The sequence below is a fragment of the Eumetopias jubatus genome, unplaced genomic scaffold (assembly GCF_037043125.1).
Source record: "Eumetopias jubatus isolate StellerSeaLion01/CBP00866 unplaced genomic scaffold, mEumJub1_p1.0 scaffold_14, whole genome shotgun sequence".
NCBI lineage: Eukaryota > Metazoa > Chordata > Mammalia > Carnivora > Otariidae > Eumetopias > Eumetopias jubatus.
In genome coordinates this window covers 36,978,075-37,004,776 of record NW_028274820.1, presented here as the reverse complement: position 1 = coordinate 37,004,776, position 26,702 = coordinate 36,978,075, and the positions used below count along the sequence as shown (strand labels likewise).

Below are 26,702 nucleotides of genomic sequence, written 5' to 3'. Positions count from 1 at the left end.
TCTACATACAGTAACTTAAGAGACATTTACCATACATAGTGTAAAAATGTTAGAGACAGAGAAAATTGCATTTTAGGTTATAAATGGTTATACCCCTTTAAAATTTCTATACAAACAGTACTTCGATGTAAAAAGTGTCCCTCATCTAACTGCCTACCAAGAGAGAGTAAAGTGAGGTAATCTATTAACATTCATGAAAAGGATGTAAAAATCATGTGAAGGACTGTAGGTTTGATTTGTTATCATATTACAATAGCAATGTGTTAGGACATACCAAAGCATATGGTTTAAGATATTCCTTGTATTATTCCTTCAAATAAATATTATAATGGAATATTTCAGTCAATGATATAGTTAAAATCTCTTTTGATATAAAAAAAGTAATGTGTAAGAGTCTAGAAAATTTTAAAATTAAAACACTGAATTTTAGAACCTGAAGAGTCCGTCAAGACATTACCAAGACACTTACCACCTGAAAAGAAACCTGTTGTTATCAATATTGGTTGTTACAAATACAACCATTTATTAAAGAGGAACATGACTAAATTTCTATGAGACAATAGAGAGAAAACACTTAGTTGTTTACTGGCTTAAAAGAAAACCTGCAAATGTAATACAGATTAGCAACATAAGAAGGTTACCTGACTACTAGTTTCACTTATAGCTTCTAGGAGTTTCTCAACTGCTGCTTGTAGTCGAGAGCTGATACTCAGCATAAGTTCTTCATTTTCAGGGTCTATTTCAGTTCCAGCAAAACCACTCCTCACAAGCCGTTCTGAGAGATCTGTCCCTTCTTCAGTTACTTTTGACCACATACTACTGTCTTTTCTTGGCATATCACTTCCAGAATAAGAGGGTATAGACTCATCTGTAACTGAAATAATAGTATTTTAAAGGCATAAATCTATTTAATTAATAGTTACAGTAAAAAAAGTTACAAAATAAAATCAAGTTAAAAGCTGAAATCATTGAACTACAGGTCTTTAAGGCCTTTTAATAACAACATTGCAATTTAACAAATAGGGAAATACAGAATGTAATATTATTTGATAACTAAGCAGGAAGAATGAGAAAGATAATGCTGTGCTAAGAGGGCTTTGCAGAAATTAATACTGGGGTTATTCAGTAATTTTTCTTTGACAAAAACCTTTTTTTTTTTAAGATTTGTTTATTTTAGAGAGAGAGCAAGAGCACACGCACATGTGCACAAAGGAGGACGGGGCAAGGGGAGAGAGGGAGAAAATCTCAAGCAGACTCCCTGCTGAGTACAGAGCCCTATGCAGGGCTCAATCTCACGATGCCGAGATCATGACCTGAGCCGAAATCAAGAGTCAGACGCCCAACCGAGAAACCCAGGCACCCCTCTTTGATAAAAACTTCTAAAACAACTTTCAACAGATATTTACTAATCCCACCATGCAGGATTTACTAAGTAATGGAGACACATAGGTGGTGGGATCTGGTTCCTATCCTCAAGGACTGTATGATGAGAAAATAAATACATAAATGATATGAAAAGAAAAACACTGTGCAATGGGATATTCCAGGTATATGGAAGGATAGAAGAAGTGCTAGATTTTGTCTAGAACAGATCTTCTGATTTTTTTTTAAAAGAGTTATTTATTTGGGGGAGAGAGAGAGAGAGGGTAAGCGAGCAAGCAGGGGGAAGGATGATGGGGAGAGAATCCTCAGACACTCTGCTGAGCATGGAGCCCAACGCGGGGCTTGATCCCAGGACCGTCAAATACTTAACTGACTGAGACACCCAGGCACCCCAGAGATCCTCTGATTTCTGAGCACTATACTGAGTAGCATCACAAGCTCAGGCCAGACAGTAAAAGGGACTAAGATCATTTTGCAGCTTGAAACTTTTGTAAGAGGTATATTACAAAGAGGTTAATAGACTGATGCGCAGTACTAATTTAACTATGAATGTATGTATCCACACTATTCTTATTTTTTATTTAAACAAAACTGAGTTTAAATGAGCTGAGAATAAGCTCTGGAAGTGTTTTCTCTAAACTGAAATAAAAGCATATCTTATTTATTGCTGTCATGGAATACGGTATTCATCTGTGGCAGTATACTACAACCCAACAATGAAATATCCTGAAGAGGAATGACCTATTCTTTTATTACATGCAGTAATAAGATAATGCTTATTTAGTAAGTAATAAGTAATACTTATTTCTTATCAGTAACTTATCAGAAAGTTAACAAATTAACAGCAAACTTTAATTTCCAAAGTACTTAGAATATTCATTTTGAGGGGCGCCTGGGTGGCTCAGTCATTAAGCGTCTGCCTTCGGCTCAGGTCATGATCCCAGGGTGCTGGGATCGAGCCCCACATCAGGCTCCCTGCTCAGCGGGAAGCCTGCTTCTCCCTCTTCCACTCCCCCTGCTTGTGTTCCCTCTCTGTCTCTCTCTGTCAAATAAATAAAATCTTTAAAAAAAAAATATTCGTTATGATATAGTCATCCAGGAGAATAGGAGCTATTTATTAAAATGTCTAGCTAAGCTAAAGTAGCTGGTGCCATGCATTTCTCTCAATCTCATGTATTAACAATATCAGGTAAGGATCTGAATGTAGCACAGTTCAATATTCAGTGAGTACCTCCTCTGTACAAGTCACCGGCTAGAGAATCCAAAACTGCATTCCAGCCGCAGTTAGTTACACTAACTTCTTAGTGTAACAGCTAATACAATTTTCACTTTCTATTTTTATTCTCAACACTTAAAAACAGACAGCAACCAGACTAATATTTACTTATATTATTCCATGTATTCAAAACTGAATGTCTTGGTAATAGGGATTAATATTTCATAAGTATTCATGAGTTCAAAATGATCTTGGAATTCAAAATGAATTCATATATAGTACAATGTATATATTACAAAGTTACTAAACAAAATGATGTAGTCTAGAAAATAAATAATTTTGAAGAAGCTATGGAAGCAAGAAATACTAAGTTTATAATTGGTGTTTAAAACTAAAAATATATGTTATATAGCATGTTTAAGGAATTAAATGCATTCTAGTGACCTTTTCTTTCTAATAAATACAGACAATTTGACGAATCTGAGGAAAGAGAATAGTTTGATACAATGCAGAGCCAAGGCTTTATGGGGTGAAAGTATGTGGAGAAGTTAGGATGGGGTGGGAGGAGAGCTATAAGGTAACTGGAGCTAAAAGAAGGTAGCTGGAAAGGAGGCTGTGAATGGTTTTCACTTTTATAGGAACCTTGGGGTTTTGCTATAAATAATGGGTAGTAAATGATTTTTTGAACAGGAAGATATAAAATCTAAGAATCGGGAAACAAACTGCAGCAATGCAGAAAAAGGGCTGAAGAAAAGACAGGTTGGAAGACTATTTCAATCAGGGCGCCTGGGTGGCTCAGTCGTTAAGCGTCTGCCTTCAGCTCAGGTCATCATCCCAGGGTTCTGGGATCCAGCCCCATGTCAGGCTCCCCGCGCAGCAGGGAGTCTGCTTCTCCCTCTCCATCTGTGCGCTCTCTCTCTCAAATAAATAAATAAATCTTTAAAAAAAAAAGAAGAGTATTTCAATCGCCTAGATGAGAAGTGCTGAAAGGTCGGAGAAGACTAAATGTATAAGACAAGGGAGAAAGAAAGTAGTAAAAGACGACTCTGGGGTTCAAGCACAGATCATTCTTAGGTGATAGAAGAGTGATTGAGAGAAATACTTCAAAAATCAGGAGAAAGTGTATAGAGTAGGCATGAAAAATGAAGTTGGAAGTGTTAATGGACTAGGTAGAGAAGATGAGTCAACTTTTAGAAATTTGGGTCTGCAGAGCCTTAGATGTCATTTGTACTAAAGTGAGAGTTGAAATCCTGAAAGTGGATACATTTATTTCATGAGCAGTAAACAACTGCTTTCCTGTTTCAGGAGAGGAGGACAAACATAGTTGGCGCCTCCATAATATAAGCTAACAAAAGAAACTGTGTGGAAAAAAAAAGTCACAGAAAGACAGAAGATGTTCCAGGAGACAAGAACAGAACACTTCAAAAAAGGCAGAGATGTCAGTAATGTTATTTGTTTAGACACTCAAACAGGACAAGGACTGAGATGATGCTATTGGATTTGACAACTGGAAGGTCACTGTTGTCCTGAGAGAACAGCTGTGGTACTGTAGGAAGAGAAACCAAAGCTGGTAAAAGTAGGAGTTGGTCTAATCTCTCACTGAGTTGGTCAAGGTTTACCTTAAGTGAGGAGCTAAGAAGAATGAACGCACTTTTTTCACCCCCATATTATGAAGATATCAACGTGCTTTGGGGAAAAAGAAGAAATCAATGATGAGGGAAAAAAATTAAAGATACTGTATATTACGTGGGAACAAATCTCAAGCACAAACTACAAAAGATACATAAAACAAAACGGCTTATAAAAAGCCACTGAAATTTTTTCAAATGTTAATGAAAAAATATATATTAAAGTATCTAGAAAAGATGAAGATGTCAACTAGCTTAATGTATCTTATTGGTAACATTTTGAAGATACAAACAAAAATAATGTGAATATGTTCCAATGAAGAAATAGAACTTCTATTGTTGTTTATTCCAATGAAATAAAAGAATGAGAAAGACATCAAGGTTACACTGTATTTATAATAACTAGTCTTTGGGAGAAAAATCAGAGAAAAACATAAATTGGCAGGGCAATTTCATAAAATGCCAATAGAAATCTCAGAATTGTCAGTTTGGTGAAGAGACTCATGAATTCACATTGGTGAACCACTCAGATCTGTGTCTTAAACACAGCAGATGATGGTTATTCAAAAGTCCTTTAGTCATTTACTTTATGGATTTATACCATGTTCATTCCTTATCTTCCCAGATTAAGCAGGGTAGGTGATCTGACAGAGCATCCCCTACCCCAATGGCCTTCTGAAGATCTCTAAAGCTCCAAATGGAAACCACTGACTACTTTGTCTCTTATACCTGACAGATAAGTGAACTGAAGCCATGGGAGACTGATCTGCCCAGGGTTACAGAGAGCTAGAGTAAGAATCAAGTACCTGGTTAGATTACTAACCCAGCATTCTTTCTATCACATCACACTACTCCAAAAGGACACTGCAGCAGATGAGATTCGGTGGCTTGGTCATCTGGGAAAATGAGGGACTAAATGAAATAGAGTGGTCAAGAAGGACCTCTCTGAGGAAGCAGCATTAAAGAGTATTCTAGGAAATTACTGTTGGCTATAGACATTTGGCCTTTATCCTAGAAACAATAGAATATTTAAGATATGCAGTCATTGAGGAGACTGGAAGGATGGGCTGATGGTCCTGAAGGCAGTTTCCCAGGAGGTATTCCATACTTTAGTTTCCCCTAAAAGTGGAAGGCTTCCCAAGGGGGTCAGTCTAGCAAGAAGCACACTCATGTCAATGGTTAAGTTCTGATGTCACCTTCTCACCTTCCTTTAGGATTTAAAAAAATGCATTAACTTTATTGATTTTCCTATTAAAAAGTTACAGAGGTAAGCATTCTACCACTGAGCCATCACAGTGCAGGCCTCAAAGAACTTTTCTTTCAACATATCCTAGGAGAACTCATTGTTATGAGCTACTTTAATATTCACTCAAGTTCAACATAATTTCACATTGGCTCAAAATCTCCCTTTAATTTCATAAACTAGGTGACTCTTATGAGGAGGCACACATTAGCAAATCAATTATTTACTTTAGAGAGTTAACAAGTCCACACATGCATAAAAATCTAAACAAGTTTGGACTTGGAAGCCGAAAATAAATCACAAGTACTACTACCAACAATAAAAAGTCATATATAAAAACTGAAAAGCAAATGCTGCTTTGTAATCAGAATAAGACTGAACTTTTTCTGTCACATTAAATAAGACATAAAAGAAATATTTCAAAAGTTCCTTTTAGTTTTTACAATAAGGCTCCATGAAAAATATGAAGGAACATCAGAAAAAATTCTTATAAATGGAACTGTCAATTTTTTAAGCCAATATATTCTTCAAAGTTTATCAGAAAATTCAGTTTTAAATGATAAATTCTATTAATTCAGTATTTCCTCCAAGATGCAAAATGTGTATCTAGGTGTCCCCAAATGGTATTAGTGGTCATCCTAATTAGTTTGATAAACACTTCTATAATAAGACCAAGAAAGTATTACTTAATTCTTTTCCATACATCAAGATCTATATGTAGAATTAAAATAGCCCTTGATTGAGAGCTTAACAGAGAGTGAAGTTATTTTGACAAAATACTTCTACAAAGTTTGAAAAGAATGAATTTGAAGGTTTAAAAATTCAGTATTATTTCAGCTCTTATTTTATTAAAAGGGTTTTTTTCCAAAAACTTTTTAAGATTTATTTACTCATTTTAGAGGGAGAGAGAGAGCAAGAGCACAAGTGGGAGGGGCAGAGGGAGAGGGAGACAGAAACTCAAGCAGACCCCATGCTAAGGGTGGAGCTTAATGCAAGGCTCGATCTCATGACCCTGAGATCACCACCTGGGCCAAAACCAAGAGCTGGATGCTCAACCAACTGCACCGCCCAGGCACCCCACAAGGTTTTTTAAATTATCTTTGTACTCAACTGAGGGAGTTTTACTTACAATTCCAAATCAAGCTTTTCTCTGCATTTGGAAACAGGCTACTGGCCAACTTGCAGTTAGGTAAACCTTCTGTAAGTAGGATAATTTCTTCTCATTTCTCCACTTGAAACTTAAACAGAATGCTCTCAAACACTGCAAATATTGGCATTTTTAGAAGGTTGGCCTCTAACTGGAGAGAAATGCTTGGGTGTGGAATGGTAGTAAAGTATGGACTTGATCTGTTGATCCTAGAGTCCAGACCCTATCTTTTTCCATTTAAAAAAATTTCTTACCTTTTGACTGCCTGATTTCCTCATCAACAAGGAATTAAAAAACAAGAGGGTAGATGTCAGCAGCATGAAAGTAAGAAATTCAAAGAAGAGCCCAGCCCACACAGCTGGAAGAAAAGAGAATTAGGAAGAGAGCTACGTCATGTCAGGATCTAACCTCTGGATCCACACATATTCTGTCATACTTCAAACCGCTTTTCCAAAAGGAAGAAAGGAGCTAGCAGAGGACAGTCTAAAGATCAAGTCTTGGGTTTCTTATCAAGACTTTCTTCTAACCATCTCAACAGATATGTGAAACTGATGCTTGATTCTTAAAAGTTCTTTATTTCTAATCTTTAGGGTGATTTCAGGATGTTGCCAATACCTCATGGATACTGGTAAGTGTCCTGAGAAGTGATGTGGAATTTTTCTTTTATAGTGGAGAAATTAAACAGTCTCTGGTTTATACAGCAAAGTAGTTAAAACCCTGAGTATGTACAACAACAACTTCAAGATACCCACTTGCAAATGCTATACAATAATGATATTTTGAGAATACTGGCTCCAAAGTATTTGTGTCTGAAGATTTTCTTGTTGGAAAAAACTTTAATATTGTCTCTTCTGTATTTTCAACACATAGCAAAACTGCCTTGAACTAAGAAAGATTTATTGAAGATAATGATGATAAGTCTCAAACTAGTACCTCCTGTGTGTTCCTCATGGATACATGACTTTATAGGTGCCTCTGCTTCTGACCTCCAAATCAAGCTGGCAGATGACTGGACCTTACTAGATCTGTCTAGAATACCAAGAACATGGCGACCAATTGTTTCTTCAACAGCTGCTGTTGTCTTCACAACTTCTAAGAGAATCTTCAGAAGTCTGTTATTAGCTTTCTGGAGTGCAAACCTGTATAGATAAAGAAACATTTATTAAAATGCTTAATCTTTTTGAAGCAAACACTTAGCTTATGTCCCACAAAAAAATCTGACTTGAAAAATACTATACAACCCTCTCTACTGAAATATTATGCAATTGCACTTAAAATGAAGTGCTTTTGTTTTTTATTTAAGAATTACATTATAAAATTTGTTTTCTTCTAAAAAGATTTTGGTCCATCAGTAAACTATAACATATTTTTACAAATGTGCAATACTTTACTGACCTTAAATAAATCATATAAGTTTTAAGTTAGTAAAGTTTCTAAATTGGAAGAAAATTTTAAGTGGTTACAAAAGTTAAGTTTTAAAAATTGTGGTAGTATCCAAGCATATGCAAGCTGATAATGCCATTTATGGTTCTTGTACATGTTTCACATTTAATCTTTTTATGTGTCAAACAATATAGTTTAAAAATTCCACCAGAAAAATGCGTATTTCTACAACTTCCTGGTGATAATCTAGATAATTAAATTACAGAAACAGGCAGAGACCTATTTTTAAAAAGGTCTATTGTGCAATATCACTATCTGCCAACACCAGAGGGAATATCATAGGACATTCTTTATTATATCTGCTCCAGAGACAGAAATTTCTCAAGTTACATAAATGATTTCAGCCAGAAGGAACTTATTTTCAACCAAATGGAATTAATAGTGCATCTGTCTTTTTAAAAAGATGTCATTTTCATTTGCAAAAAAAAAAAATTAGAAAACAGTGCTAACCACCCACCTAAATACCTCGGCAAAAATAATCACTGTTAACATTTTAAGATCTATTTTTCTAGCCTTCCCCTCCACCTCATAAATATATATATTTTAAAAAATAAAAATGGAATTATCCAGGGCAAAGAGTTTTTGTAAGTTTTTTTTGTTTTTTGCTTAACACAAACATCTTTTCATGTCAAGAAATATACTTCCATAAATGCTGATTCAGAAGATTATCTGATTAATCTTCTGAATAACTAAACAATTCTGTTGTCCTAATAGCTTAATTCAGTAAGAGTACTATAGTGGCAAACTTTATATTTAATATAAAATAAGAGACTTTCATGCTAAAGGTCCTCTGCCTTAAGACAGTTTGCTCTCTCAACTTCACACTGTGGGAGATCACCAACAATCAGGTTAAAGACTATTTTCACAGGCACATGACATAACTATTTTAAGACAAGGTAATAAACAGACAAGTTTTCCTTCAGTATCTGTCAAGTGAAAGAGACAGTTCTATTTTTGTACCTAGATCAAGTTCTCTGCTTACATGAGACCAGGGCATTAAAAATAAAACTCTAAGTAATTTAGTTAGTAGTAAGTCAGTCAAGGGTTTAATTTTTTCTTAGGTTTTGTTCAAGCCCCAAACACCTCAGGATTAGGATAATTTGAAAATATTTCTAGGGGCACTTGGGTGGCTCAGACGTTAAGCGTCTGCCTTTGGCTCAGGTCATGATCCCAGGGTCCTGGGATCGAGCCCTGCATCAGGCTCCCTGCTCCGCAAGAAGCCTGCTTCTCCCTCTCCCACTCCCCCTGCTTGTGTTCCCTCTCTCACTGTGTTTCTGTCAAATAAAAAAAATAAAATCTTTAAAAAAAATATTTATAAATAAGAGAAATGATTAAAATTAATATGATGGTAAAGAGAAATAAATACGAATACTCATTTATTAGCACTCACTGCAAAAATTCCTAAAAATTAAACACTACATAGTTTTAAAAATATACCAATCAGAGATAAATAATATAAAATAAACAAAATGTTTATTTTATATTGCCATGGTAACTCTAATTTTCATACACTGTCTTTCTTGTTTGAGTTCCATACTGACTGTGTTCCATACTGATGATCCAATGGGGAAGCCAAAATCTTAGGGGCCAAATTCCTCCATGCAAGCTGAGGAAGGAGGTTAGGAGGACACAGAGAGGTTGACAGTCACAGAAATCGGAAAAGGAGGAAATTAAGTTAGTAGATATTAATTTAATTTAAAATTAATTATTTTCATTTGAACAAAACAAATTTTAAAATATTCTCCTTACAGTCCTTAACATGGGGGTGAATTCTCATTTAATATTTTACATTTTTATATTAACATCTACAAAATCAAGTCAGGGGAAGTTTTGTTAACATCGGATCATTAATTTATTCCTCTATAAAAGTGGGATATGGATTAAAAGTTCTCATCTTATATGCAGTAAATGAATGAAAGAAGCTAACTGTACACTATCACACTTCATTTTTTTTCTCATCACAAGCAAGGGGAATGCATGTCCATATACTGAAGAAATACACTCACAAGTGCAATTATGTTTTTTAGGATAAAAAATGGCATATGAGGATAAAATTAAGGTTCAATAATCAAATAATGCCTTATCATTTACTGAGATAAGTACATGATCAATATCCAAACAAAAATTACCTTACATAAAAAGATTTTTAAAAATTTGTCTATAAAATTGAGTTCTTTACACACACAGTAAAATGGACAAATAAATGTACAAGATCAAAATAAGGACAAATAAAGTTTACCACTTTGAAACAACTATTTAATTCCCTTTGTACCAAAAAAAAATACACATTCTGTATACCTTTCATTGGTCAGAATATCAGGAGGCACATCTTCAGGTTTTCTGTCTGACTCCTTTTCTTTAAAGGTCTGTTCTTCAATTTCCTCTTGGTTTTCATCTCCATTCTGCTTAAGTTTGTATAAAGGCAGAGAAGACAAAACAGAAAGTAAACCTGTCATCTTGGAAACAGCACGTCATTCTTCTATATTGTTATGAGGTGAAATAGAAATCTCTGCAGGCAAAATAGAATCTTTGAAATAATATTTAACTACATTTTATCAAGGGATTAGCATTATCAAAAAAGATAAGGCAACCTAATGCAGAAATAAAAAGAACTTTAATGGGTAGGCTCTAGTGTGACATCAAGTTAGCTGGGCTGCTCCCTGGTGAAACAGTTGTTGCTGCTATAGCAATGTCCTATGCAAATTACCTTACATAGAAGGACTCCACCTACCTCGCATGTAAACAATCACACATACATAAGCTCAACGCCTGTAAAAAATACATTGGACACCAACAACAAAGACAAACAGATCCTACTGCATTGTTGATCCATTGCTCCTAGGTGGGCCAAAGTCCATACTACCTGTGTCTGCGTACTGCTGTTGCGCAGCTCACAACACAGCTTCTCTCTTCCAGCTAGAGACAGCTGCTTTAGTGCTTCCAGCTCCTCTAAAAGCACCCTCTCTCTCTCTGAAACCAGGTTTTCATTATCTATTGAGGATCTCTAAATAAGAAAAAAGGTCATGAGAGAATATTGTTTGCGACAGAAGAAAAAAAAAGCAGAAATAATTAGATTTCTTTTAACCCCCTGGAACCAAAAGGCCCTTTCTACCTATGAGTTACATCCCATGATTAGGGGTTAAAAGCATATATAAAGTTCAATGCAAAATTTGAAACTTAAAAAAGCTAATTCAGGAATTGGTGAAGCTCAATTAATATTATTTTTATACACCAATTTTGCATTGAAAATATGGAGGTTTGAATTCACAAAATGCAATGAAGAAAAGCAATATCAATTTTTCCAAATGATATGTTTTATGTTCAACTCTCAATTTTCCTATTATTCTATATTTGAAAGAACATATTTCAAGATTTTTTTAATCTAAGTTTTCAAAATAAATTGAACAAATTTGTTTTTATAGGAACATCTATATAAATATTTCTTGCTTTTCTGTAATGATTTTGTGAGTATACTATATACAGCAATTGATAAGAATCCAGCTCCCAAATACCAAGGAGTAAGGAAAGGGATAAGAATGTTACGTAAATCTGTTTATCTCAAATCAAGAAGAGATGTTTCCCTGGAGAAAGTTCCAGAAACATACTGCTTCAGATTCCCATTCATGATTAAAAAGATAGATTATAGATAGATAAAGGTAAACCTTGGAGATGCTAATTGGTGGACTCACAAAACTAGAAATGAATATGGGAAAAATGATTGTCAACTGCACTTCAGCACAAAGAATTTCCAAAACTGTCAAAGTGCTTTTGTTGTGTACAGTCACTGGAATGATTCAAAACAAACAAACAACCTTGTAGCCACTTTTCCAATGGCAAAAGGGCAGATAAATAAAATGGCACAGAGGCAAGGCACTCCAAGGGTGGGTCAGGTGTTCCTAACAAGATCTAAGGCTGCTGTGCTGATGGGAGTCCGTTCCTGATGTTAAATATTTGTATTCATTCAGATGTTGGCAATAATACTGACTTTTAAAAAAAGGCTACATAAAGAATACTGTTATTTTAATTGGGGAGAAAAGGGACTCTAAGTCCCATACCTGGGCTAACTGTCTATTCAGTCTCTTAATCTCTTCTTGTAGCTGTTCCTGGTCTTCTCGCTGTCTCTCCATCTGGCGCATGTGTGCCTGCCGTAACAGTTCTGTTGCCTGCTGATGTTCTTGGTATTGTCGTACAAGTTCCTGCCTCATATCTTCCAACTGTTCTTCATTTAACATTAGTTGTCTAGAAGCATCCATACTTGACACCAAAATCTCATCATGGATCTACAAGAGTTAAAAAAAAAAAAAAAAGGCAGCAATCATAAAACATTTTGTAGAAATTTTTCAGTGTCAACATCATTAGAAATGAATATGAAAGCAATTCTAACCCCGCAAAGCACGTGATTTTTTATCCCCATTACTAAACTAATAAAGTAAAAAAAAAAAATTTCTCTTAATTGTAATTCCAAGTCTGGTGTGAAGTTAGTTTATTATCATTACATAGGTTATTTTCTAAAAGCAAAATAGTTTAGCAGTTAGTTTAGAGGCAATCTGACTCTAAGAGAGAAGAAGGACTAAAAATCCTCAGGATGCCTTCTGCTCTTAATGAAGCTATAACTCCATTATCCCTCTTGACATTTTATGATGGGGAGATAACATAAACGGAATATTTATAATTTAAAATTAAATTTATAAAACATGAAAAATTTTACCTATTTAATTTATATTATGCAGTGGTCATCACAGTACTACAGAGAATTGATTGGTAAGAAACAATTTTCACTAATTTTTATTTGGAAATAAAAGCTTTATATTCCATTTTCTCAAATTCATAAGAAATCAACTCCTTAATGAAGTTCAGAAGTACTTCAATTCCCAAAGAGCTACTACTTAAATGAACAGCTGCTGGTAAACTAAGGAGGTTTTCACAAATACCTTAGTTTTGCACCTCATGAAGAAGTTGACAATTTTATTTGAATATGCCTCTAAACAAGACATAACCCATTCTGAACATTAATAAAAAATTTGATTTTAGATAATTTTAAAATGTAGGATTTATTACTGTTAAACACACAAACAGTTGTGGTATAGACACAGAACAGATCCTCCATTAATGGATAAGTAAAGAAGAAAAGAATTAGTATATACAGAGTACAATAAATTATCTTCTTAAAGAGGTAGCTATTTCCTTGTGATGTTATTATCACATTAAATGAAGCAAATATTTTATTCATACATACTATAAACTACAGGATAATTAATCTTAAATTGAATGAAACAAAATTAATGCAAGTATAACTTACAATGAGATTTTACCATGCACAGTATGTACAAGATTATGAACCAGACTTGTTTTATTTAATAATATTAAATCATTTATTCATATATAAGTAATAAAACACAATCATAATGCTAATCCCTAAGTCAAGACTAGATACCTTCCTTCCCCATTAAGGAATATTAATTACTGGTAATATTTTTATAGTGAAGGAAGTCACAATTTCTTATACAAAGAAGCACACTTACAGGGTCTCTGACTATAAATGTTTTATCTTTGGAAAACATTTCTTCTGAAATAGTCAGTTCATGGTCCTTTGATTCTAGTTTATCATCAAGATTATCATTGTTTGATAAAAGAACTTCCTTTCCATTTTCTCCTAACTCTTTACTAAGTGGTTTAAATTCTTCTTTAAATTTCACGTCCATTGCTTCAAAAGTTTGACCCTGTGATAATTTCATTTTATTTAAATGTTCTTGCTGACAGAAAGCATGTGTCTGTTTTGACGATGTAGTATCCTCTTTTCCCCCAGATATTCTAGATAGTTCAGTTTGTTGAGCAAATGCTATACTCATTGATACAATGACCTAAAAAAATAAACGAAAAGGATTAGATTTATAAATACTAGCAGGAATTTATTTAAAAAAATTTTTTTAATTTAAATTCAGTTAATTAACATATAATGCATTACTGGTTTCAGAGGTACAGGCCTGTGATTCATCAGTGTTATGTAATATCCAGTGCTCATTATATCACATGCCCTCCTTAATGTCCATCACCCAGTTACCCCATCCCCCTATGCCCTTACTCTCCAGCAGCCCTCAGTTTGTTTCCTATGATTAAGAGTCTCTTATGGTTTGTCTCCCTCTCTGGTCTCATCTTGTTTTATTTTTTCCTCTCTTCCCCTATGATCCTCTGTTTTATTTCTTAAATTCCACATATGAGTGAAACCATATGTAATTGTCTTTCTCTGATGGACTTATTTCGCTTAGCATAATACCATCTACTTCCATCCACATCATACCAGCAGGAATTTAAAAAGCAAATTACTAGTCAAAATGTTTTTTTTTTATTTTTAAGATTTTATTTATTTGGAAAAGAGAGAGCATGAGAGAGCAGGGGGTGGGGGGGTGGAGGAGTAGAGGGAGAGGGAGAAGCAGACTCCCCACTGAGCAGGGACGCTGATGTGGAGCTTGACCCCAGAACCCTGGGATCATGACCTGAGCTGAAGGCAGACTCTTAACCAACTGAACCACCCAGACGCCCCTCAAAATGGTTTTAAACTAAAAGAAATCCTACAAAAAGTGACAAGAGATAATCTCTATTTTACAGGCCTTTAATATTCTCTAACTAGTGGTCAAGATCTCAAGACTAGCTTTTAATTTCCTGTCTTTTTTTTTTTTTAAAGATTTTTATTTATTTATTTGTCAGAGAGAAAGAGAGAAAGAGAGAGAGCACAAACAGGGGGAACAGCAGAGGGAGAGGGAGAAGTAGGCTCCTCACTGAGCAAGGAGCCCGATGCGGGACTCGATCCCAGGACCCTGGGATCATGACCTGAGCCAAAGGCAGACGCTTAACGACTGAGCCACCCAGGCGCCCCTTTAATTTCCTGTCTTGAACCTGATGGGCTTGTCTCTCAATACTAAGAATGCAATACAGACAAAAAGATTAAAAATATGAAAGAGAAGCAAAGAGATATGAAGGATAGAGTGAGAATGTTCAACCAACATCTAATCATTGTTCTAGGAGGATATATTAAGAGAATAACGGAAAGGAACTATTTCATGGGTAACAGGTGAGAATACATAAGGTACTGCTCCTAAGAGTCAAGAAAACCAATGAATCTTGGAAGGACAAATATAGAGAACACCAAAAAGTTCTTAAAAGTTCTATTATTACATAATAAAAAGATGTATCACCTATGAGGGAACAACAATTAAAATGAAGGACTTCCTTAGCAGAAACAAGAGGAAGTCAGAAAACAATGAAAGGTTATCTTTAAAGTTCGGACATAAAAATAACCGTCAACCCAGATTTGAATGGTCAATAAAACCATCTTTCAGGAATAAAAGCAAAATAAAAACATGAAATAAAAACAGAGTTCACTCCTAGTAGATTGTAAGTAAAAGAATTTCTAAAGGATGTCCCTCAAAAGACAGAAAATGATCCTAGAAGGAAGGCATTAGATGCAAAAAGGATTAGAGCATTAAAATTTCTTTTTGTAAGTACGAAGATAAATCTAAACACTGACAGGTATAAAGTAATAATTCTATCTAAATTGTGGAATAAAAAGATATAAGACAGAGACTTGTAATTCTAGTTAGCATAAATGAAACTCACTACGGCCTCTCTTTCCCACAAGGGAAATTCACTGAACAAAATACAAAAGCAACCACCAGAGAACTCTGAAAAGTTAACAAAAACAAGCAAACTGCAGAGGGTGTTAAAACTTGAAAAAATTTGTATGAAGAAGGTAAAAGAGAACTTGTGGTCTGTCCCTAACTGGGCTGTCTATTTTATTTTAAAAGAAATGCTAAAGGGAGTTTTTCAAGCTGAAGGGAAATAATACCAGAGGAAAACCTGGAGTCTGAACAACAGCAGAATACTCATTCTTTTCAAGTATGCATGGAGCATTCAACCAGATCATATTTAGGGGCAATAAATTCAAATAAACTGAAATCATACAAGGTATGTCTGACCACAAAGAAATTAAAAATTATACATTAAATTAACAGGAAGAGATCTGAAAACCCCTAAAATGTGGAAATTTAACAACACATTTCTAAGTAACTCACGAATCAGAGGATGTCATAAAAGAAATCAAATATTCAGGTTGAATGAAAATGTGTAGAATGCAGTTTAAAAAATTTCTTTAAAGATTTTATTTATTTGTCAGAAAGAGAGAGAGAGAGAGAGAGCTCAAACGGGGAACGGCAGGCAGAGGGAGAAGCAGGCTCCCTGCAGAGCAAGGAGCCCGATGTAGGACTCGATCCCAGGACCCTGGAATCATGACCTGAGCTGAAGGCAGACACTTAACTGACTGAGCCACCGAGGCATCCCTAGAATGCAGTTTAAAGGTGTGCTTAAGGGGAAACTTACAGCAGTGAATGTATGTATCAGGAAAGAGGAAAGGTCTTTTAGGAAATCAGAAAAAGAAAGCAAATTAAACCCAAAGCAAGCAGAAACAAGTAAAAAGATAAAGAAAAGCAATCAATGAAAGTAAAACAAAAGCAATTTTTTAAAAACCCAAAAGCTGGATACTTGAAAATATCAATACAAGTGATAAATTTCTATCCAGAATGAGAGAGAAAAAAGTGAGAAAGTAGAGAATAACTTACAGATCCCACAGACATTAAGTGATAAAGCAATAGTATAAACAACTTCACCAACATAAATTCAACAGTTTAGATGAAATGGACCAATTCCTTGAGTGACACAAACTAACAAAGCTCACTCTAAAAGAAATAGATTACCTGAATAAAACAAAATCTATTAAAGAAATTGGATTCAGAGTTTAACAAAGCCTTCTGTCAAGGAAAACTCCAGGCCCTATTGGTTTCACTAGCAAATTCTACAAAATATTTAAGAATAAATAATATCGCATTGCCTGGGTGGCTCAGTTGGTTGAGTGTCTGACTCTTGATTTTGGCTCAGGTCATGATCTCAGGGTCATGAGACTGACCCCCGCATCCGGCTCCGTGCTCAATGCAGAGTCTGCTTGTTCCTCTCCCTCTGCCCCTCTCCCCCAAAATAAAATAAAATAAAACCAATTCTACATAAATTCTTCCAGAAAATAGAAGAGGGAATATATTTCAACACTTTACAAGGCCAGCATTATCTTGATATCATAACCAAACATATTAAAGAAAACAAAACTATGGATGATGTTCCTCATGAAAACAGACATAAATATCCTTGACAAAATATTAGCAAACAGAATCCAGCAATATAAAAAGGAGACTGTCTCCAAAGGAACATGAACAAACTTGTGGGTCATGGAAATGTTTTATATCTCCATTGTGTGTTGGTTTCATAACTAAACATCTGTTAAAACTCACTAAATTTTGCACTTACAACTGGTGTATTTCATTATACGTAAATTATACCTCAGTAAAGATGATAATAAACAACAATAAAAATCTGACCATATGTTAGGTCATAAAGGAAGCTTTTGAAATTCTGAAAAATTTGTATCATGAAGATCACTTTCTTTAGACTAGAAATGAGTAACAAATAATTAAAAGAAACAAATAATTAAAATTAAATTAAAAGGTCTGGAAACTAAAAAACTCAACTAAAGACTCAACTACCTTGTTACTCTCTCCTTCCCATTTCACTATCCTAACAAATCCCACCTGTGATTACAGGTGACTCTGCGGACGCTCTGCTTATGTAAACTGAGCTTAGCTGAAAAGAGAAAAAAAAAAATCCAACCAAGCTGCTTTTTTTTTTTTAAAGATTTTATTTATTTATTTGACAGAGAGAGACACAGCTAGAGAGGGAACACAAGCAGGGGGAGTGGCAGAGGGAGAAGCAGGCTTCCCGCCGAGCCGGGAGCCTGATGCGGGGCTCAATCCCAGCACCCTGGGATCATGACCTGAGCTGAAGGCAGACGCTTAACGACTGAGTCACCCAGGTGCCCCAAGCTGAATGGTCTTATTTTAAATTTGTAACTATTACCCATGCATGAGCCCTTCAGGATACTGGGCAAATCTACTCAATCTCCCTTGTCTTTTCCATTTTTTACTCCTTCTCCTATACAGCCCTCTCTCCTTAAAGCTTCAATGTCTTCTCTTCTTTTCTCATTCTCAGGTGCTGACCTTTCTTCTTAGTTTAGTGAGAAAATAGAAGCAATCAGAAGAGAACTTCCAAAGGCTCCAAATATCACATCTGAAAACATCCTGAATCATGAACCAAATATTTTCTGCCTTCCATCTTGTTATTATGGATTAAACTGCCATGCTCCTATCTAATGGCAACCCTCCCAGCTGCATCTCCTCTCCTCTCCTCAAGGACACTGCTCCAACAACTGTTTCTCTCTCTCCTGAATTAGCTATTTTGTTTTCCTTCTCTCCTTAATCATCTCTATTAACAAAGAAATATGATATTTTTCTTCTTAAACAGAAACAAAACAGCAACAACAAAAACCTACTGCTTGACTCCCTCTATTATTCCTGAGCTACCACTCTATTTCTCTGCTCCCCTTTCAAGTAAAACTAATTCACCTCTTCATTCTTCCCCTTCACTCTCTCAAATCCAATCTAATCAGTTTGCATCACCCTCATCAAATGTGTTCTTGTGAAAGTCACCCATGATTTCACATTGTAAAATCCAATAATAAATTTGCAGTTCTAATCATTCTTGACTGTATCAGAAACCTGTGACACAGTTTAATACATTCTCTTCTTGATACACTTTTATTACTTGGCTACTGTGATGCAGTCTTTTGTTCTTCCCATATTTAACTTACTGCTTTTTTTCCATCTTCTTTGTTCTTCATTTCTCTGATCTCTAAACATTGGCATTATCCAGGCTCAGCCCCCAGACCTCTGCTCTATCTACAGTCACTACATTAGTGTTTTTCAAATTTTTTCATTGCAACCATGGTAAACACATACACACACAACAATAAAAAAGTATTTTATATTGTGACCCAAAGCGTACACAGGTACCCATGTGTGTTTATTTATTATTATTGTTATTAATTTTTTTAAAAGATTTTATTTATTTATTTGACAGAGAGAGACACAGCGAGAAAGGGAACAGAAGCAGCGGGAGTAGGAGAGAGAGAAGCAGGCTTCCCGCTGAGCAGGGAAACCGATGTGGGGCTCGATCCCAGGATGCTGGGATCATGACCTGAGCCGAAGGCAGATGCTTAACGACTGAGCCACCCAGGCGCCCCTGTTGTTATTAATTTTTAAGTAGGCTCCACACCCAACATGGGGCTTGAACTCACAACTCAGAGATTAAGAGTCACCTGCTTTCCCAACTGAGCCAGCCAGGCACCCCTATATGTGTGTATATTTACATAATTGAACTTCCCATTATGTTTTTATGTTAAAATCCTGGACCTAAACCAATAAATTGATTTTACAACTTAAAGATGAATTACAACTCAGTTTGAAAAACACTGCCCATTTTTACCTCTGCTATACCCTAATACTTAGAATACTGTCTGGCAATGAAATGTAAATAAATGTCTATTTTCAGCAGTAAGTACACAAATCACAGGTTGAATCTAATATGATCTATATTGGGAATCAGTACTCCTAACTGGGCTTCTTCTATACACCCTATGCTTTTGAAACAAGGGTTCTCAATCTTTTTCCAACATCCTATCTGAGAGTATAGGGTGGAGCATAATCCTATCAGTACTGGTAGCTAATGTCAACAATCTACATTATTCTAAGGATCAAGCTGGGCCATCAAACGTTGTCTCTTGGACCACAGTACCTTGGATGTCTTTGGAACAGTTTTCAATGACCTAACACACTTTGGTGCTCTGCTATCTGCTTAGATGACTTATGCCTTACAAAACATATTTATGGGGTGCCTGGGTGGCTCAGATGGTTAAGCATCTGCCTTCAGCTCAGGTCATGATCTCTGGGTCCTGAGATTGAGCCCCCCGTTGGGCTCACAGCTCAGCGGGAAGTCTGCTTCTCCCTCTCCCTCTGCCTTTCCTCCTGCTCATCCTTTCTCTCTCTCTGTCTCAAATGAATAAATAAAATCTTTAAAAAAAAACATATTTATAACATCACCATTATCACAGTAATCTACTTTAAAAGTTTCATTTATGAATCTTTATCATCTGCTAGGTGGTTTATGTAGATTAGTTCACTGAATCCTTATAAAAATTACTTATTCCTATTTTTTCCCTCCTTTCACACAGAGAAAATTGACTCAGAAGTTAAGTAACATTCCTAAGATCATCAATCTAGTAAGCCAGAAGAACACAAATTTAAAGCATGGTATATCCTATACCAAACCGCATGCTCTTAATTGCTATGATGCCCTGCTATCACATTTCACTTGAGAAATTTTTGTAAGAGCTAAGTGCAAGAGAAAATCTGCATTTCTCTAAAGAACCAGATAATGAAAGCTATATAAGCAATGGTGCCTCACTTTTTACTTTGATCTCTAGGAACCAAACATTCAGTATAAATACAGAAGTGATTAAGTTCTACAGCTCATATATTTCCTTGGGTCTTGACTTCCTCTTCTAATTTATGTTTTAACCTAATTCCTTATGTATTTCCGGTATACCTTATCAATTCTCCTCCTTTAAAGCGCACATACCCACTGGGATTGTTATACTGGAACAGCTGAAATATTATAAAAAAGAAGCAGAGAAAATCAGAATTCACCTGTTCCAATATAAGAACCCAATCAGGTATATGCATTTTTTTTAAAGATTATTTATTTATTTGAGAGAGAGAGAGAAAGAGAAAGAGAGTATTTAAAAAAATATCTCTAGGCATAGGAGCTAGGAGTATCTATAGTTAACAACACAGTAACTTCTCTGGGAAGAGACAAACAGAATATATAAAAGACTAACCACCTTCTATCTCATTTCCTACCATATTCCCCACCTTTAAGGGAGGCCAAACTCCATTACAAGGTACTACTCACAAGGTAACAAATTTATAAAGACTTGTTATGGCATTCTGAAAAGTTTTTTTTTTTTTAAAGATTTTATTTGATAGAGAGTGCGAGAAAGAGAGAGAGGGAGAGAGCACACAAGTGCATAAAAGCATGGGGAGGGGCAAAGGGAGAGAGAGAAGCAGACTCCCCACTGCGCAGGGAACCCAATGTGGGGCTCAATCCCAGGACCCCAGGATCATGACCTAAGCTGAAGGCAGACGCTTAACCGACTGAGTCACCCAGGGTGCCCCTGAAAAGTTTCTAATTACTATTCCATATCAAGAAAAAAATGTTTTTCTTAAAGAAAAGTTCACAGAACATTCCACTTAAAGGCAATTGCGGTTGATACCAGTAACTGACAATTTAAAGATAAGCTATGTAATAAAACTTTTAAAAAAGAAAGTGCAAGGGTGCCTGGGTGGCTCAGTCAATGGAGCATTTGACTCTCGATCTTGGGGTCAGGAGTTCGAGCCCCATGTTGGATACAGAAACTACTAAAATAAACTTAAAAAAAAAAGCGCACTACTATCAGTAAAATCTATGTTTTTTGAAAGCTTGAAGGGAATATAAACCATAATAACCTGACAAACTACAAACTTACCTTAGCTACTTCTTCTTCTAATCGTTCTTGGTATTGTTTTTCCAGCAACTTAACCATATTTGTTTCCTGTTTCACTCCAAAGTCACCAGAAAACTAAATTAAAAAGCAAAATATAACATACTTGTTTATACTAATTATACACCACTTATTTTTATTTTTTTAAATTTTTTATTATGTTAATCACCATACATTACATCATTAGTTCTTGATGTAGTAGTGTTCCATGATTCGTTGTTTGTGCATAACACCCAGTGCTCCATGCAGAATGTGCCCTCCTTAATACCCATCACCAGGCTAACCAATCCCCCCACCCCCCTCCCCTCTAGAACTCTGTTTTTCAGAGTCCATCATCTCTCATGGTTCGTCTCCCCCTCCAACTTACTCCCCTTCATTCTTCCCCTCCTGCTATCTTCTTCTTTTTCTTTTTTCCTAACATATCTTGCATTATTTGTTTCAGAAGTACAGATCTGTGATTCAACAATCTTGCACAATTCACAGCGCTCACCATAGCACATACCCTACCCAATGTCTATCACCCAGCCACCCCAACCCTCCCACCCCCCACCACTCAGCAACACTCAGTTTGTTTCCTAAGATTAAGAATTCCTCATATCAGTGAGGTCATATGATACATGTCTTTCTCTGATTGACTTATTTCACTCAGCATAACACCCTCCAGTTCCATCCACGTCGTTGCAAATGGCAAGATCTCATTCCTTTTGATGGCTGCATAATATTCCATTGTGTATATATACCACTTATTTTTAAACTTCTACCCTCAAATATCCTCAAAAGATCAATGTTTCTTAGAAAACTTCTGAGAAGTTTTAACAAGTTTTGGTTCTGCTCTTAATTAAAAACAATAATTCTGGGGTGGGAGGGATGGGGTGGCTGGGTGATAGGCATTGGGGAGGGTATGTGCTATGGTGAGCGCTGTGAATTGTGCAAGACTGTTAAATCACAGATCTGTACTTCTGAAACAATGCAACGTATGTTAAGAAAAAAGAAAAAGAAGAAGATAGCAGGAGGGGAAGAATGAAGGGGAATAAGTCAGAGGGGGAGACGAACCATGAGAGACGATGGACTCTGAAAAACAAACTGAGGGTTCTAGAGGGGAGGGGGGTGGGGGGATGGGTTAGCCTGGTGATGGGTATTAAAGAGGGCACATTCTGCGTGGAGCACTGGGTGTTATGCACAAACAATGAATCATGGAACACTACGTCAAAAACTAATGATGTAATGTATGGTGATTAACATAACAATAAAAATTTTTAAAAAAACCAATAATTCTGGTGAATAATTCTAGTGAATAATTCTACTAAATAGTGTACTTACTACACTGAACTTAATGATGTTAAGTGAGAAATATATTTACATATTTTAATTACTAATATAGTTCTATGATGTGATAAAGACACTTCTTAAATATAATTATCTAATTTTAAGAATGTTAACAGTGGCTATCTTTGCTTATGAAATTACAAGCAAATTTTATCTTCCTCTTAATATTATTAATACTATCCAATTTTCTACAAATACAAATTATCTTTATAACTAGAAAAAATCATAAAGTTTTAAAAAATGTAAACATATTCTCAGCATCAAAGCATTTCATTGTTTACCAATTATCTGAATACTCCATATAGGATGAGTGGGGAAGAATCAAGATACGTAGTCAACATCTCTCCTCTGTATCCAAAACAAGAGAAAGCAATTATCTTTGTTTTCTATAGGAGTTAAGAATTAAAAATCTACTGAATTAAGATCAGGGTTTTGCAGTTTTAAGTTTCAGAAAAGTGGCCATGAACTGGGAGTATATACAATGTTGAGGACAGGCAGAATGTGGCTTAGGCAGCTGGCCCATACTGTAAAAGATGAGGGGCTTTTATATATCAGATGGCCTGTGCTAAAAGAGGCCTCAGCATCTTGAATTTTGAGGATTCCTAAATACTATTCTAGAGGTGGTCTGGCTCAACTTCCTATGGTGGCAAGAAAAGTTGTTGGCAAGGGCAGTGAAACTAATTTGTTACACAGCTAATGTTATACAAAACAAGACACATTTTAAATTAGAACATATTTAGGGGGAAAAAATCCTCTCAACTGTGTGTTAGTCCTATGCTATGAAAATACATTAAATTTCTTTATATATTCTTCCGGGTCTTTTATATAAGCTATTATCCTCTTATTATGCTTACCTCTCAGCAGCTATTAATTGAATAATTACTATAGACATAAAAATGACAGTAAGAAAAATAAAATCAGTGCACACAACAGTTTAAAGATGTAATACCTCTATTGTACCATCAATGTTCTGGTTTAGACAACTTCCAGGATATATTGTTTTCCGGACATCAGATTCAGTAATTACCATTGAATCAATGGAGAAACTAAATATAAATAAAAGAGAGTGAAGGAATTAGAGTTGTGAGTTTTACTGTTAGTCCAAATTTACAGCATGCATAAAATGTGTATTAGGGCAGGGGCAACAAAGATGACAGATCAAGAGTTACAGGTACTGTGACTTAAATCGTATTTTTGACTAATTTTCCCATCTAAAACTAAAGTAACACAATTGAATGAGAAAATATTTCAACAGATCACCACTGAATTTTATGCCATTTTATAAAGTACATTACAAATATATGATGTAGAGCTATTTACAGGTACAGACATTTTTAAAAAGTTATCTATGATATTACTGAGAAGTCTGTAAAATCTCATTTTTATTAAAAAATTATTTATACACAGACACAGAAAAAAGCTGGATGAATACATGTCAAAAGTAACAATGATTACCTCTAGCGGAACTGGGGAGCAGAGGCAAGAAAAGGAAGATTCTTAATTTATACAGTCACTTCCAGATTTTGTTTTTAATCTATTCATTTGTCTTTTGGTATTCATGTCTTTATTCTGTATTGTTTTACAAGCATTATTTTGTGAAAAAAATTTTCTTAGAATGCTTAACTTGGGTCATAAAAACAAGGTAAGATTAATATTTAGCAACCATGGGAAAAAGAATAAAGGGGCAAATTATAATTTTTTCTGGCCAGTACAATTTCCCCCTTCTTTTTTCATGTGCACCCATGCTGCCTTTGTTCCACCCGCTCTTGTCCAGCTCCTCCTTTCTCTCCAGTCTCTTCCTTCACTCCGTCCCAAACTGGCCAGATACAAGTTATCAACAACCCATGTAATAACTTGCATAATTAACCCCCTACTGACAGACATTTGGTTGTTTCCAAATGTTCACTATTACAAATGATGCTACAAGATAAATCCTCATAAACATATCTTGCACACATTTGTGGATTTTCTCTATGATGATAAATCTTAGAAATAACTGTTAGGCTTAATATTTAAAATTTTAACATAATGCCATATTCCAAAAAGTTACATTAATTTTACTCCCATGTATGTTTCTTCTCCTGTGAACTGCCTATTCATGTTCTAGGTTCATGTTAAAATGACTGTAAAAACTTATCTCCCTTTTGTTTCTTCTCTGCCCTTTCTTTGTTCTTCTGTCTCACAATTTTGTCTGTTCCCTCACTGCTTCTTGCATACACTCTTCTGATCCTTGGTTCCATGTTTTGATTCTTTTCTTCATAGCTTAGAAAGCCCTCCTAATTATTTATCCAGCTATTAAGACCCAAACTCTAATAAAAAATGGTATTTAGTCCACAATGACTCCATTCTATAGCTTTATAGAATTTGAAAGTGTTTATCCCAAATGCAAAAAATAATCTGGCCAAAACCAAACTCACTGCTCCCCTATTATAATTAAGGTCCTTCTCCCCACTGGCCTTACTTTTCTATTTATATTAACATACCACTATTCTCCATATTCGCTAGCTCAAACAACACAGGGTCATCTTTGTTTTTCCCCTTCACTTTGTTCTCAACATTCCTTCTAGCCCAATATCTGATATTCATCCCTTCATTTCCATTTCCCCTCGAACCACTCCAATAGGCAATTACTACAAAAATGTGCAGTTAAAGATGCCACACAGACATGGGTTTAAATTCCAGTACTTCGGTTCTATCACTATGTTATATTCCTTAACCTACTACTTCTTAAAAATTATTTTGTAGTAAGTACTACTTCAATGATTAGAAGTCCCTTGAGGGAAAAGGCCACTTTATATAGCTCTGAAGCTTCCTCCATGACATCTAGCCAAGGCTTATTTGTCAGTATTTCATTTATTCCTCACAATCTTGATGGTACTTTTATCGCTCCTAATATTACTTAGATATGTTAAAATAATCTGCCCAAGACCATATAGCCAGTAAAAGGTTAAATCAGGCGTCAAATGCAGATCTGACTCTTAAGCCAACAGTCATTCCAAGAGGCTCTAATAGACCTCTAAAAGGCTTTTAGTATACCAGCTCCAAATATATGTTAAATGAATGACTCAATTATTTTTTGAACTAGCTCAAATCTATTTTAGAAGAACAGAATACTCTGTATTCACATAGTCTTTATTCAAAAAGTATCATAATTGTATCCAAAAATGTGATGACATTTATAAGAAATAACTTTGACTCATCACTAGTAGGAGTGAACATGGGTCAGTACACCTCTTTTTTGGGGAGTGGGAGCAAACTAATGGTCTTAGTTGAAAAATACTATCAACACACTTCCACTGATATTACAGAAACTCTGAGAGAGGGTGGTAAGCTGACAAAAGTGCAAATGCAATAATTGCCAAGTAAGTCTCCATTTCCAGAAAATGCCCTTTTCTTCATGCTTTAGAGAGAAAGCATCATTAATTAAAGGAAGGCTACTTGAAACATTGTAGCTGATTATTAGAGACTTCCTGCTATCTACTTATTTTCTTTCATATCAGAAAACCCAAAGTAGTAGTTTCTAAATGTCAATCCATAAACTATCCGCAACAGATTTATCTTGTTACAAATACAAATGTCCAGGGTCCATCCCAAAGCTACTGAGTCTGACTCTCCAAATGTATAATCCAGTAATCTAATAAGTATTCAGAAACCTCTGGTGTTTCTGATGCATGGCCAAGTTTAAGAGCCACTAATCTCAAATAAGATGAAAGCTTTATAAGTCTGTGCCAAGGCTGGGTGAATAATTCCAAAGCCTACATACAGACCCTGAATAAAAGAAGGAG

General features: G+C 35.3%; 1 protein-coding gene across 4 annotated transcripts in view; it reads right to left on the bottom strand.

The window, feature by feature from the left end:
* AKAP9 (A-kinase anchoring protein 9) overlaps window positions 1–26,702 on the bottom strand; it is a 155,430-nt gene that overhangs the window by 62,754 nt on the left and 65,974 nt on the right. For all 4 annotated transcript variants that reach the window (XM_028117920.2, XM_088018581.1, XM_088018583.1 and 1 more), the window contains 8 exons: window positions 23,867–23,963; window positions 21,577–21,669; window positions 13,583–13,921; window positions 12,116–12,340; window positions 10,924–11,064; window positions 10,359–10,462; window positions 7,551–7,756; window positions 642–874 (listed from right to left, as the gene is read on the bottom strand). In XM_028117920.2, the coding sequence (XP_027973721.1) occupies window positions 642–874; window positions 7,551–7,756; window positions 10,359–10,462; window positions 10,924–11,064; window positions 12,116–12,340; window positions 13,583–13,921; window positions 21,577–21,669; window positions 23,867–23,963 (1,438 nt within the window). The remainder of the gene's footprint in view (window positions 1–641; window positions 875–7,550; window positions 7,757–10,358; window positions 10,463–10,923; window positions 11,065–12,115; window positions 12,341–13,582; window positions 13,922–21,576; window positions 21,670–23,866; window positions 23,964–26,702) is intronic.